At 38.2% G+C, this 15,568-nt stretch overlaps 1 protein-coding gene across 2 annotated transcripts in view; it reads right to left on the reverse strand.

Moving 5' to 3' along the window:
* Positions 1-1,571: 1,571 nt before the first annotated feature.
* Positions 1,572-15,568, reverse strand: part of sugct (succinyl-CoA:glutarate-CoA transferase) — a 438,232-nt gene continuing 424,235 nt past the window's right edge. For both annotated transcript variants that reach the window (XM_043688917.1, XM_043688914.1), the window contains one exon: positions 1,572-2,426. In XM_043688917.1, coding sequence (XP_043544852.1) covers positions 2,370-2,426 — 57 coding nt within the window. In that variant the 3' untranslated portion in view covers positions 1,572-2,369. The remainder of the gene's footprint in view (positions 2,427-15,568) is intronic.

The raw sequence follows: 15,568 nt of genomic DNA on the forward strand, positions 1-15,568 counted from the left end.
TATAGGCACAATGAAGCAATTGATAGTCATGTCATATTTCACTTAACTGACCATGTCCTTAATGCCTACGTTGGCCACGTTCTTCTGACAATTCCTCCAATCACGACAGTTAATCTACCAGCTTTGTTGAATGTTGCTCAGCAGTGGGAACTCGTTTTAACCAGTTCAAGTTTTTTTTTCCCTGCCAACATAAGGAAAGGTCTCCAAGACATCTTCATGTGCTTTACTCCTTCCATTAGTACTTTGGTTTGTGCAGTAGCAACTGAAATCGTCACTGGTTACTATTTATTTAGTGCTAGCATTTTCTCTGCTCACTCAGCACAGCACAAATTCGATTGGCACTTAGGTCCAAAATACTGAAGAATACTGGATTGTCTGAAAGGTTTTCTTAATGATTACATTCTAAACCAAAGCCTGCTTGTCTGATCATGAGGATACTATTTAAACACCTATAGTGTAAAGTGTTTCTTCCAGTATGCTGCTGACATCCACCTATTGAACAATACCGTCAAAACCACGCTCACTGGCTTTTCTGTTTTTGCTGAATTTTATTGTTACTGTGTTTGTTTATAAAGTAACAGTGACAGTACTTCAAAAGTAATTAATTTACTCCAAATGCTTTGGGACATCCTGAGGATATGAAAGGTGGTTATATACATATACATACTGTATAGGCAAGTTGTCTTGATAAAAATTTAATGTACAGTGAATTTAGTAAAAGTTAAAAGTTTTTTCCTTTGTTTATCTAGATAAATTCAAAACTGTCATAAAATATTAACGTTAAACAAATAAATGATGAAAATACAGAGATCAGAGCTTTTTTTTTTAGAAACAATAATCTGAACTTCCTAAATGCTTTAATTTTAAAACAATTTCAAAGGTATTTGGCTTGATAGCTAAGAAGTGGAATGTATAATATGTTCTTTCATATCGGAACTAGACAATCTTAACTTTGTTATGTTAATTTTACGTCATGAAGAGATGTTTCAGTAATATTTTTGTGGCAGCATGAATGATGAACATGCCACTCCAGACAAGCATCCGCTATTCAAAAAATCAATGCAACCAAACAGAGATAATGAGAGCTGCCTCAAGGAGAATGAGAAAACAACTGAAAAAAAAACCCAGGGACAAATGCAGTTTTAAAACATTGCATTCAGCATTTTATGCTACCCCAATATTATGTTATTATTACTGTTCTTGATTGGGGATAAAGTTAGTGCTGAAATAATATTATGGAGTACAGAATGGGTCTCCTGCATGCAGTTTTCTAGAGAGCACACAGCACCTTTGACACCCCTACCATTAAACTGACTCTAGGATTTATGTGGTTGACGTTGTAATCTAGTGTTTAATATTTGGATTATTTCCAAGCCAAGTCTATTTTTGTTTTGAAGGACAACATATTTCCTCAAACCAGTGCCTATCTACTTAAAATTTCTTGAATAGCCAGCGTCAGAGATGACTATGGTACTAACTTGAACTCCATATCCATCTTGAAAGTCAAAATGCATTCCTTCAAGGTTCTTCATCAGCCTCCAAAATATTTATATTAAGAAAAACAAAGGAAATAGATAGAAATGTTTATTCTGACAATATCTGTTAGGTTTTACAAACTAATATGTAAACAATTTACAGAGTGTAGTGGTGATAATTGATGCGAGTAAGAAATGTGAGATACAATGACAATTTTATAAGTAAATTACAATATATGCAATGGTACAAAGATCAAATTCTGAAACATTGTTCACCAATCATTTTTGTTTTTATTATAACAATGCACAAATCTGTCACTAAAAGTTTTTTTACGAAGTTGATCTTGCTGAAATATATGGACTTGTGCAATTTTAAAAGCAGTTTCTAGCAGTTCCATAGAGGCATTGTATTTATTTTCAGCTTCAAATCAGACAATGTGCTGGCTGTCAAAGTTAGCTTTCCATTCATTAAAAGTGGATGAATTTCCACAAGGTTAAACAGTACTCAATAGTTAAAAGACTACTTTGTTTAAGACTTCAGATAAACCATTTTGAATTCAATTGATTTGTGAATGAAATATTTTGCGATGGATTAGATCCATCATTATTTTCATTAAGAATTCTGCATTTTGCTATATAAATCTAACACTTCTGATTAGCTTTGCAACAACTTGGAGTGAAATTTACTTTGTTGTTTTGTGCTTGTAGAATTGTAAATGATCCTCTCTGAACTGTGAAGTTGGTTCATCTCAGAAAGGTCAATAAATTGTCTAAGAGAGATTAGCCTTTAATGATGTGCATGCTGGTCAACTATTCCTGCTGCAAGCAATTCATTGATATAGCTCTCACTATAACCCAGCAAGTTCTTCAGTATCGCAACAGTGTGCTGTCCAATCAGTGGTGGTGGCTTTGGATTTGATACCTTGAAGTCACTGAACCTGACAGCAGGACCTGTGAAATAATCAAGAGAGTTTAATATTACACACAAGAAACATAACTTACTATGGTTCCATGTCAAATTTTGAAGGAGAACAGGAAACTTCAACATCAATTTAAAAGTAAACATATTTAATCAGAGGATGCTATATATTTAAAGCACTCTTTGTTCTTCAAAGCTGTTGTTAATCTGCTTTCCCACTTGATTCTTCAGTTAACATTGGCCATAAGCAGAAGAAGGGTGTGCTTATTAGTATATAACAATAATGCGAAAATAATAATACAAGATTGAACCCAGAAACAGTTCTCCCAGGAGCACAGATCGAAAAGTTAACAGACAGAAAATTATTGTATGACTGTACTTTCATACTGTTCAATTTTTAAGGATACTGCTCTTTGCTGGGAATATCCAGTCAAGGTTTCGAACAGGATTGTGTGCTAAACACATGTCCTTCTGCAAATCATTTCAAAAGAACAAAGAATTGTCACTTGCACTAAAGTGTACACATGCCAGATCCTTGATTCCAGGAGGCCAGATTTTGAGGATAGGTTGCATAATTTTAGTTTATAGTTCCTTTAATTCAGATTGTTGAAAGGTGATTTAACCTAAGTATTTAAAATAATAATTCAATTGCCTAAACACAGTGAAGCTATTTCCTCTAGCAAGAGAACCAAGGATAAAACAATATAATCTTATTATTAGACTTAGACTATTTAATGGTGAATTTGGAAATATCGCTTTCCTCCAAAAGGCTGTGGATGCTAAGTTAGTTTAAAATTTCACCACTGAAATCAACAGATTTTTGTTAGGTAAGTGTACCAAGGGATACAAAATAAAGTTAGAATTGAAATACAGTTCAACCAAGATCTATGTGCATGACAAAGCAGCATAATTGCCTACACTTGTTCTTATGCATTACTCTCCTGATTCAATTGAAGAAAAAAACTATGATAAGTAACTAGACTCTATGTAAAATTAACAAGAATATTTGTAATGGAAAGATGTGTGAGTATGAATAGACTGAAGGCACTGACAAAAAAACTGTAATTCTTTGAGAGTAGCTCCACTCAAATTTCATAAAGTTTTTCAGACAAAATAACGGAGGGATTTTTGGAATGGGTGCTGAATTGGCATGATACCAGCAATATGGCCTTGGCTCCTACCCAAAGCAGCAAGCAAGAGACGCCAAGCATTAGGCCTCAATTTTTTTATTAGCAGTCTGCAAGTATCAAAAGAATGTCTGCTTCACATGCAGTTTTTCATGACTGATCATGAGTATTACTTGTGTCTTCTTTTGTACTGATTGTTGTAGTTTCTGATACTGAGGACAGGAGTTTATGTTGCACTGGTGCCTCCCAGTCCTTCATAACAAATGACAGGGACAATGTGCCACTCAGGAGGGTCAATCCATAGTCATTTAACGCTTGGAAGGGCTCAATGGTTGGCTCAGCAGAACACTTCTGCTCCTATGTAGGGAGCCAGTTCCTGGTTCTAATGGAGCCACGACTAAGATTACATTCTGTTCCCAACTGTAATCTTTGCTGGAGCTGGATGGGGAAGCATGTTGGGAGGAGTGACTTTTGGGAGAGCCAAACCATGAGGTTGGACAGACAGGCCAGGGGTAGAAGGGGAAATGCAGGATAGAAAAGGTTGATGGAGAAGTTGAGGAATTCCATTTGGACCTGGGTGTCCATAAAGGAATGATGTGAAGGTGCCGATTTTGGACTGGGGTGGACAAGGTCAGAAGTCACATGACACTGTGTTATAGTCTAACAGGTAAATTTGAAATCACAAGCTTTTGGAACACTGCCCCTTCATCAAGTGAAGTGAAGAAAGCGTGCAGGCACAGAATTTATAGGCAGAGACATCAAAAGCTATTATAAATGGTGTGAGTGGAATGTCAAAAAGTAAGCCTCTTGCAGGTGATCAAAAGTGTTCTGTATTAGTAAAATCTTCCTTGCTGTCATGTTTTAACACCATCACCTTGATAGCTTGTTATCATCTTCCTACCTTAATTAGTTTGTACGGTTTTGGATTACTTGTTATTTTGGGTAGATCCTCAGCATGTGACTCTTCCGCCTAATGTACTATTCCAGCTGTTTAGTTTGTCTACAATACCATCTTATTTTTAATTTTTTGTAATTATTTCTCTGCCTCATTCAATTGGATTATAGGTCATCCCCTTCACTTACTACTCAACTGTTGACATTTTATTCACACCGTTTGACACTTTTCATCACCAGCAGAGATTTATAATTTGACACTCCACTCACATCATTTGTATGATCTTTTAATCCCTCTGCCCATTGATCAATTAACCTGTAAGTTCTATGCCTGTATGTTTTCTTCACTTGATAAAGGGGCAGTGCTTGTGATTTCAAATAAACCTTTTGGACTATAACCTGGTGTTGAGTAACTTCTGATCTTGTCCACAAAGGCAGTAAACCTTTTTATTGATAGTCTACACAGTCGAAGTTGCTGCGGTATCCACTAGTTGGTTATATAAGAGCTTCAGTTGGGTGAAAGGGTTGCCTGATGCCTTCCCAGCTGCATTTCAAATTACACAAAGGATGGATGAGGGTAGCCTTCAGCTACCTGGAAAAACAGCCTTGCACATAGCTGTGAACAGGAGATAAGGGACAGAGATAAGGAGAAAGATTGCAGGGAAAAAAAAGATCACAGTGGGGCTTGTGGGGAGTGTTGGCCAATCACAGCTCTTAAATGTCCATGGTTGTGAAGATGAGGAGGGAAGAAGTGTCAGAAGTGAACCAAGTGAAGTAGAGGCATTATTGTGCATGTTAAAATAGAATGCCTTAGTAACAGACAGGTATTGAGAGTAGTTCGGCTAAAGTGTCAAAGATAATACCAGTAAACATGGCTTCAGAGCAATGAGGAAAGCTGACAATATTGACTCTGGGGGGTCGGGGTGTGTTAACATTGGGAGCAGCTGAAAATGATGGTTTCCATTTTTCGAGCAGAGTTGAGGGATTTAAATGACTGCATTTTTGCAGGAACAGAACATTAGAAAGATACAATTTCTGGATTGTAAAGGACTAAGAATATTTACAAGTTTTATTATTGGCAGAAGAAAAGAGTTGAAGTTGTATTACTTCTTCATTCAACTCTAAAAGTGAATACATTTAGTGAACAAGCTAGACCTATGCTAATCCAGTGAAACTATTTGAGGTCTGTGATACATTGAAAGGATCTCTATTAAGATGCAAGTTATTCAATCTTTACTGTGGACCCAATCATGCAGAAAGAGCAGAATTTTCAAAGCTCACTAAAAATGAGACTGATGATTGTGGTGTTTACATAGACACAAATAGGAAGCTGTGGAGCTTGAAATAGTCCGTAAACCAATTAGTAAACACAGTACAGGAATTGTGATGGGAAACAAGCAAAAGCAGAGCTTAGTTTAATTAAAATTCCAGTTAATTCACTATCAGTCAATTCTCCTGCATGACTGAGTTACAACACTGAAGCATGGTTTTTTTTTTCAGTAAGCAGACTATTGTGTAGTGTGTAATATTGTAATTAAATGGACACTATCCTCCTGAAATAGTGTGTGACAAACTTATTTGTTGTTTGAGGAGAGGCGGAGTGGTACTTCACTGCAAATGGCATCATAGACAAGTGATATGACAATGTAATTTGGTATGTTGTGAACAAATGGATAAACATTTGCCAAAGTTTTTCTTTTGACAATGGCATCTTTTAAAGAAAAGTGGCTTCAATTAAACATCTTCACTTTCTTAAAGTAGCTGTTCTGCCAACTCTGAGTGTTTAATTGCAGAATTGGTAACATGCTGACCTTACCAACAGAAAGATAAAAAATAAACATCAACTTTTATTAAAAATTGTAAATTTTTCAAAGTACTAGAAGAATTTATAAACAAGGGTAAAATGCCCTGGAATTGATTAAACAATCCACTAGGACAGAGAGTTCCAGCTGTCCATTTCTAGCCACCAGCTGCCAAACACCCTGTGTTGTATTCACATAAACAGAGGCATATTGGATGTGTTGTTACCACATCTGTCTTCAGATTACTGCTAAACGGACCCCGAGACAGATGAGATCAGCACTTGAAGCAAAGCTAAAGTATCAAACCACAAAGATATTTTTATAAACTTGATAGAATCATACAGCTTCTTAGACGTTTGCTATCGCTGTAACAATGAAAACATTGTCCCCTGTAGCCGCACACTACTCTGAGCTGGACATAAATTGACATTTCTTTGTTGTCACTTGCTCAACATCACTAACAAGCACTATTGTAGGACTACCATCAGTACAAAAGCTATGGAGGTTCAGTGTATCACTTCACCATGGCTTCAGCCGTGACTCAGTGGTAGCACACTCACTGCTGAATCAGAGGGTTGTGGGTTTAAGTCTCACTGCAGAGACTCTCATACATAATTCAAGCTTACATTTCAATGCAGTATTGATGGAGCATTTCACTCCAAGAGATGCTGTATTTCTATTCAATTTTAAAAACCACCATCATCACTACAGAAGGAGTATTAGACAAACTAATGGGACTAAATCCCCCTGGTCTTGATGGTTTGCATCCTAGAATTCTAAAACAGGTAGCTATAGAGATAAACTGGTTCTAATTTTCCAAAGATCCTTGGATTCTGAAGAAGTAACAGAGGATGGAAACTGCCAATGTGACATCTTTTTGTCTACGTTGCAACAGTGAAAGGTGCTTTACATTTGCAAGGTTTCTCTTTCTCTGGGGAGCTACAGAGAAATGCAACAACCCAAGAAACAAATGTTTTAGGGAAAAAAACGATTCCAAAATAGGCTGAGATCCAAGCTTTATCCTCAAGTACTGAATTGAAAAATAGATTGGGATTGCAATTTTTTGAAATTATTATTTTTAATTATTACCCTCAAAACTATCATGTAGTGACTGATGTCCAGATTATCAACACCAAAATGTTTTGAATTGAAATTGACATGTATTTCATGTATGATTGGCATAAAGGAAGGACAGTCAGTCCATCAGGTCGATGTGGCTGTTTGTGTAGCATAACAATCAGTCCTGTTCTTATGGATATTGGAGCTACAGATTGGAAGGTGGCAAATGAAACCCTACTACTTATAAAGGGAGGGAGTGCAAACACAGAGAATTATAGACCAATTAGCCTAACATCAGTATTATGCAAATGCTAGGATCTATTATAACAGATGTAAGAACTGAACATTTGGCAACTATTAAGAAGGTTAGAAAAAGCCAGCATGAGTTTATGAAAGGCAAATCATTATTAACAAATCTACAGGAGTATTTTGAGGATGTAACTAGTACAGTAGATAAGGGAGAACCATTAGATGTGGTGCATTTAGATTTTCAGAAGGCTTTTAATAAGATCTATCATAAGAGGTTAGAAGACAAAGTTGGAGAACATGGGATAGGTGTAAACTATTGGCACAAATTGAGAATTGATTGACAGACAGGGAACAGAAAATGGGAGAAATTAGTCTTTTATCAAGTGTGAGGCAGTAATTAGTGGGGTACCATTAGGATTAGTATTTAGGCCCAGCTATTCACGAAATATAAATGACCTGGATGAGGGAAACAAATGCAAAATTTCCAAGTTTGACGATGACAGATGACTGAACAGGATTGTGAGTTCTAAGGAGGATGTAATGAGGCTTCCAGGTGATTTAGACAAGTTGAGTGAGTGGACAAACACAGGGCAGATGCAGTATGATGTGGCAAAGTGCAAAGTTATGCACTTTGGTGTGAAAAACGGAAAGAAAGGGTATTATTTAACTAATAATATATTGAGAAATTGGATGTACAGAGAGATCTGGATGTTCTTATTCACAGTTCAATAAAAGTAGATAGGCAGGTGCATCAAGCAATTGGGAAGGCAGGTGGCTTTCATTGCAAGAGGATTTGAGTTCAAAAGAAGGGATGCCTTACTGCACTTACCAAAGGCCTTGGTGTGACCTACTGTAAGCAGTTTTGGTTTTCCTTTCTAAGACAGGATATACTTGTCATTGAGGGAGTGCAGAGTAAGTTCACAGGGCTGATATCAAGAATGGCAGCACTGTTGTATCAGCAGACTGGGCCTGGATTCTCTAGAGTTTAAAGGGTGAGAGGGGATCTAATTGAAACATATAAAATTCTAATGGGGCCAGACAAACTAGATGCAGGGAGGATGAATAACCAGTTGAGGAGTCTAGAAGGTGGAGCATTTAGGACTGAGATAAAGAAAAAATTCTTCACTAAAAAGGGAGTGAACCTGTGGAACTCTCTACCGTAGAAGGACATGGAGGTCAAATCTCCAAATCTATTCAACAAAGGGATAGATAAGTGGTAACGATTTTAAAGGCAATAAGAGATATAGAGGAAAAAGAGGACTTCGGCATTGAAATATATGACTAGCCAAATGATACCAAATGGTGGAGCGGGCTTAAAGAACAAAATGGTGTACTGTTGCTCGTGCATAAAATGCGCCCAATGCTGAGAAATATTGCAAATGGTCAGCTGAGACTCAAGTTGAGTGCGTGTCCAGGATACTACTAAATGCACTAGGCCTTTTAGTCTGGAACTTCACCAAGTGTTATGCCCCTCCTATGTATTAATACTAGCAGTTTCACACATATTTAAATGTCTCCAATGGATAGAGGCAACATTGGAGCTGTTCTGCTCAGGATTATTCCACGGTTGCTGCAAATTGATTTATAAAACATGATTAAAATTTCAAATAAGTTTTAGGAAAACCTTTTGTAGACCAGAGAGGAAAGTAAGAATGTTGCACACTGAATCTAGTTTATGCAACTGACCTCTCTCCCCGCTCCCCTGCCCCGGCCAACTCTAGTGCAAACACCATCCCAGTAACTATCAGTTTTCCTCTTTAAATGATTGAGATGACTGTGGAAGCCTGACAGGGGCCAAGTAGTTTCAGCAAAACTGTCAATGAGGTTTGAAGTTGTATTTCAGATTAGCCTCGGCCTCCGAGCTTTCTGAGGCCGAGACTAATTTTTACCCGCTAAAAGTTGAATGTGGAAATGTGATCAATGGACACTAATTCTCTTCTTCCTCCTTTAACACCTATGAGGATTGGAAAGTTGCTTGGATCCAAAATTGAATGACAAAAATCATGGGCCTTCAACTTCTTTCCAATGGGTCCACTTCTTTCCTTAGAATTAACCTAAAATTGGCAGTGAAAACAGGAAGTGTAGTAATTTTTTTTTAAATCACAAAAAGGATGCACGGTAGCTCAGTTGGTGAAAATATTACCCACAGTGGAGCTACTTCATTTGTCTCAAGGTGATCCCAAGTTCAATCCTTTCAGCGACCACATCTAAAATTTCTCCTCCCATTCAGGCACGATCTGACTTGCTAATGTTGCCAGATCAAGATCCTATCACCAAGACTTTACAATCACACACAGACTGTGGAATTCTTGAGGAAGAACACCATTACCCTCTCAGGCAGACCAGGAGTTTACAATAAATCCCGGTTCTGCCACTGTTACAAATCCTGAGAATTCTTTTTTTACACAAGTTAACTGGTCTCAGAGAGCAGCACAAATAAATTAGGGAGAGAAAAGCAGCAAAGCTTCTCACTTCCGATTACTCCCCAGTGACACTTACTGGAAGCGTATGCAGGTGTCATGTGAGAAGCTTAGCTGTTTTGGAACCTAGAGCTGGAGAAATGGACTTGACAGTGATGTCACAACATGGTTTTATCCTCACACCACAAATTATAACCAATTACAACATTCATACAAGATGGTGTGTGAGAAATTATAGCATAGCAAGGAGTTAATATCATGTGCTACATGGAATTCTAAAATGCATTAAAGCTGACAATATATGGAATTCCTCAATGCATAAAATTTGATAATACATGGAATTCTACAATGAAATTACTTCTATAAAAATCTTAAAAGATAGTTTTAAAAATGTTAGATATATCCAGAATGCTCTGCAGGAATGACAAGTGGAGTGAGGAGTAAGTTAAGGACGAATGTAATGGACATGAGGCAATTGCAGATTCCCATCAATCTTCAAGGACATCTACTTCCTGAAACACTCATAATATATAAGTTCCAGATTCACCATTTGAGCAATGAAAGAAAGGTTGCAGGTGACCATGGAATGAATTTATATTGATTTATACATAACATCAGGTAAAGAGAAATGGTGAACATAAGAAAAAAAACCCATAATAGCACACATTTTTCCTAAAGGCGATATGGTTTTAAGACAATTTCTTTCTCTCAAAGAAATCATGGAAGGTCCACAGCCAATAGAGTGGGTCCTGCTCATGAAACCAGTCGTTGCTACCACGAGGGATGAGGATTTCTCATGGGAAAGGAAACATCTGGCTCCATTTAGTACCTCTGGCAAAGTGATAATTAGAAATGCAATAGAAAGTTGATTATGGGGTGTGAATTGTGCATCACATCACTTACTGCTGTCCTTCATCCATCTGCCCCTCATAAATACATAGGATGCAATATTTATGAGATGATGATAAGAAGTGAGTTGATAAAAGACAAGAGGCAGAAACATGACTTTTGTGGTGCAGGCATAGTCTGAGTCTGGTGGTTTGGGTTCAAGTCCCACCTCTTCCAGATGCATGTGATAATGTCTCTACATAGGTTGCCCAGGAATCAGAAGGTTTTGGTTCAAGTTCCATTGTAGGACCTGAGCACAAAGTTCTGCACTGTTCACTACAGTTCTAAATGAGAGCTGCACTGTCAGGAATGCTGTCTTTCTGATTACGTGTTCAACTGAAATCCCATCTGCTTCCATGGTGGATGTAAGAGATCTCAAGGCAGGAACACATCATCATCCATAATGTTCCCAGCAATGCCAGATACTCTGAGCCCAACATTATGGGCAAACACCTTCTTTGTGGAATACAGGCATCCTTTACCCCTGCTGATTCTGTTCTGCTCCTTTCTATTGTCTGTCACCTTGACCCACAAGAGGGAAGAATCAATGCATAGCACTGTGTGTGATGTTCTTGTCATAGCTGACAATTGGGTAAATGTGTAGACAGTAGAGCTGGGTGAGAGTCTGAAAATACGGTAAATGGATGAGGGTGTGGTCAGTGTTAGCTGTGAATCCTGAGTGGTGAAAGAAGAGATATGGGTAGTGTTGCATTGAGCAGCTTGAAAGGCTGGCAGTGTGTGTTCGCAAGATGTCATGTCAAGATGCAATCACTGATCTAGACAGAAATATGAGATTGAGTCTCCTGAAGAAGTTGTGCTCAACAATGAGCAGAAAATAAATATTTTGCCTGTGTACCTTGTGCTTCAGATATTGCCTCCTGTGAGCTCGAGTTCTGTCTCTACAGTGGCAGATAGATGCTAGTCCTGCTCTGACTATTGGTGCTGGCTGTCTTGCTCCTCATAAAAGGCAACACAAAACTCCATGGTCTGATCTTCAAAACCTTAGAAAATCACTTTATAACAATGAAAGCAAGGTTTTAGAACACATCCTGTGAGGTAAAGCTTTTCATCTAATGAGTGGGCAAACATATAATGGATACAGTTGCTAAATGTGAAGTTGTACACTTTGGTATGAAAAACAGAAAGCAAGTGTATTATTGAAACGGAGTTACATTGGGAAGTGATTATACAAGGGGATCTGGGTGTCCACGTCCATCCGTCAGTGAGAGTAGACAAGCGGATGAGCAAACAATTAGGAAGCCAACTGCTATATTGGCTCTCATTGCAAGAGGATTTCAGTTCAGAAGTAAGTTTGTCTTACTGTAGTCATACGAGGCCCAGGTGAGGCAAAAAAACAGCATAGTTGCCAATTGATCAGCCTTATTAATCTCTCCCCTTGTTCAGCTGGACCAGTTCTAGGAAGCTTTGGAAAAGTGTACTGGCGGTTAAAGCCTGAGTCCATGCTTAACGATGCAGTAAATAGATTTTTAAGAAATGTTAATAACAGAATCACTTATCCCAGCGGTGCAGATGGGGTGGTGGAAATGGACTCCCCCACAATCACAAGTTCACTCCAGTTAAAATCAAAAGCATGAGGAAATTGAAGATTTCCCTGACAATTTTTCTATATGAACCTTACACTCCCACCCAATGTAACAGGTTAAAATTCCCCGGGCATGTTATTTACTCTGCTTTTTTTATTGTGCCGAAGTAAAACTAACGCAAGCTTTTTTAATCTTGCAAAGTTGACATTTTGAAAATTGTCACAGTTTGATACTGTGTGGGAGGAAATGACTTCAGAACTCTGTGGAAAATCATTGCCCAAATCAAGTTCTGAAAGTGTCACCCATCGTCAAGATTTTGTGACTACATCTTGTGGAGGTGGGGGAACCTTCTGGAAATAACACCACGTTGTCTGGGTGCAGATCCTCTTCATAGAACAAAACATGACTGTTCTAAACCCTTTTCGAAGTGAAAATCTAACAGAGGAACAATTCCTGGTTCACAGTCTCCAAAGCTGAAAGAAAAGGCAAAATAAACAGAAACCGCACATTTAAAATTCTTCATGTTCACATTTAAATGAATACATCTAATGTTTAGCAAAGATTGCATAATACAGTTTTTCATTCAACTTTATACCAGGACTAATTTCAAAAGTCCTTGGTTGTCTTTCAGTTGAAATGTTAAACTGAGGCCTAGTTTGCACTTTTGGGTGATACAAAAGATATTTGAAGAAGAGGGTCCTCCCCACTTTGCTGGTCAAGATTCTTTCCTCAGCCAAAGTTACCAAGAGCAGATTAACTGGTCAGTCACTCCATTTGTGTTTGAGAGTTCACAGTGCTGCATTTCCTTAAATAATGATGGCATTTTGGAAGTACAACTCCGAATATTTCCATTTTACCCTGGACTGTCACCTACATCAGACAAATGGTGCTAACTATTTGCCATTGCTGTTTGGTATGAGTATCTAAGTGTATTACATATTTTGTAAAGAAGGTCAACCGTACTTGTTAAAATGCACATACAAACTTACAAATTGGTTCCCAAAAGTCCCATGACTGCTTTTTAGTGATTGACGACAGCCTTACAAAGCAGACAGAATAAATCTTAGCATAAATCACAAAAATATACATTCAGAGTTCAAGTAACCCTTGGACAACACAATGGGTCTGTCCATTGATGTGGCAATTCAACAACAAGAGATCAGGAGGATATGATAGGAAATTCCAGTATCATTGATGTTGCATTGTGAAATAATAACTCATTTTAAATTTAACATTTCAATAATCTTGCTTTTATTGTGTTAAGAGAGATCATGAGCCACAAATTGAGGCAAAGGTCCAAGGAGACTCTGACAGGCAGCATTAGAAAGAAAGACAATCCTGACCTTGGAGACAAAAAGAATCAAACCAACTAAAGCACTGCAGTCCTGAATCAGGGTACCAAAGGACACAGCCTGTTCTGACATAAAAGAAAAGCAGCTGGACTGAGCAGAACCTGTTCTGCTCAATCCAGCTGTTGAAGCAAGATCTAACTATAGAAGTCCAGAAACCATTGCAGCAACTGATGCTCTGACTTTGAGTTTGCAACCCCTTCACTTCAGAAGGAGAAATCTTCAAACACCATTATGTTTGTCATGAAAACGAACTGGTTTTATTTTAAGCTTTATTCCTATCTTTTTATTCATAACTATTTTTCTTTGCATTTGTATTTTAGCTAATTACAACATCACTTTCAATTAATAACATCCAGAAATAATTGTGTAATCAGCTTGTGTTTATCTCAGTTAGGACTAAAGCTAGCTATTTTTAATTCAGAACACTCAAAAACACAAATTATTCAAATTTGAAGTTCATGGACCACTCAGAGGACAGACCTGATGTAGTCGTGACACATTAAAGCCATTTACAAAGGCGCCACTTAAACTGTATTAAGCATGGAGACTATTTCAGGAAGTTCAAGCAGCTGTCGCACCTTATTGAAATGCAACTAATTTAAATCATCTGCCTGTTATTGAGTTATTTTATGAGTTCCACAACTTGCTTCAGTCACCAATCCACCCCCACCCTGTGAATTCTAGAAATCCTGCAAAAGCTATGAGATTTATGTGAGGTGCTGGAAGACTGGAGGTTGGCCAAGGTGGTGCCACTATTTAAGAAAGTGGGTAAGGACAAGCCAGGGAACTATAGACCAGTGAGCTTGATGTTGGTGGTGGGCAGGTTGTGGAGGAAATCCTGAGGGACAGGATTTACACATATTTGGAAAGGCAAGGATTGCGTGTGGGAAATAGTGTCTCACAAACTTGGTTGAGGTTTTTGAAAAAGTAACAAAGAGGATTGATGTGGGCAGAGTGGTGGACGTAATCTATATGAACTTCAGTTCGACAAGGTTCCCATGGGAGACTGGTTAGCAAGGTTAGATCTCATGGAATACAGGGAGAACTAGCCATTTGGGTACAGAACTGGCTCAAAGGTAGAAGAAAGAGGGTGGTGGTGGAGGGCTGTTTTCAGACTGGAGGCCTGTAACCAATGGAGTGCCACAAGGATCGGTGCTGGGTCCACTACTTTTCGTCATTTATATAAATGATTTGGAAGTGAGCATAAGAGGTATAGTTAGTAAGTTTGAGATGACACCAAAATTGGACAGCAAAATTGGTGTAGTGGACAGCAAAGAAGGTTGCCTCAGAGCACAACGGGATCTTGATCAGATGGGCAAATGGGCTGAGGAATGGCAGTTGGAGTTTAATTTAGATAAATGCGAGGTGCTGCATTTTGGGAAAGCAAATCTTAGCAGGACTTATACACTTAATGGTAAGGTCCTAGGGAGTGTTGCTGAACAAAGAGACTTGGAATGCAAGTTCATAGTTCCTTGAAAGTGGAGTCAAAGGTAGATAGGATAGTGAAGAAAGCATTTGGTATGCTTTCCTTTACTGGTCAGAGTATTGAGTATAAGAGTTGGGAGGTCAGGTTGCAGCTGTACAGGACATTGGTTAGGCCACTTTTGAAATATCATGTGCAATTCTGGTCTCCTTCCTATTGGAAGGATGTTGTGAAACTTGAAAGGGTTCAGAAAAGTTTTACAAGCATGTTGCCAGGGTTGGAGGATTTGAGCTATAGGGAGAGGTTGAATAGACTAGGGTTGTTTTCCCTGGAGTGTCGGAGGCTGAGGGGTGACATTATAGAGGTTTATAAAATCATGATGGGCATGGATAGGATAAATAGACAAAGTCTTTTCC

This window comes from Chiloscyllium plagiosum, chromosome 4, assembly GCF_004010195.1.
Source record: "Chiloscyllium plagiosum isolate BGI_BamShark_2017 chromosome 4, ASM401019v2, whole genome shotgun sequence".
NCBI classification, from domain to species: Eukaryota; Metazoa; Chordata; class Chondrichthyes; order Orectolobiformes; family Hemiscylliidae; genus Chiloscyllium; species Chiloscyllium plagiosum.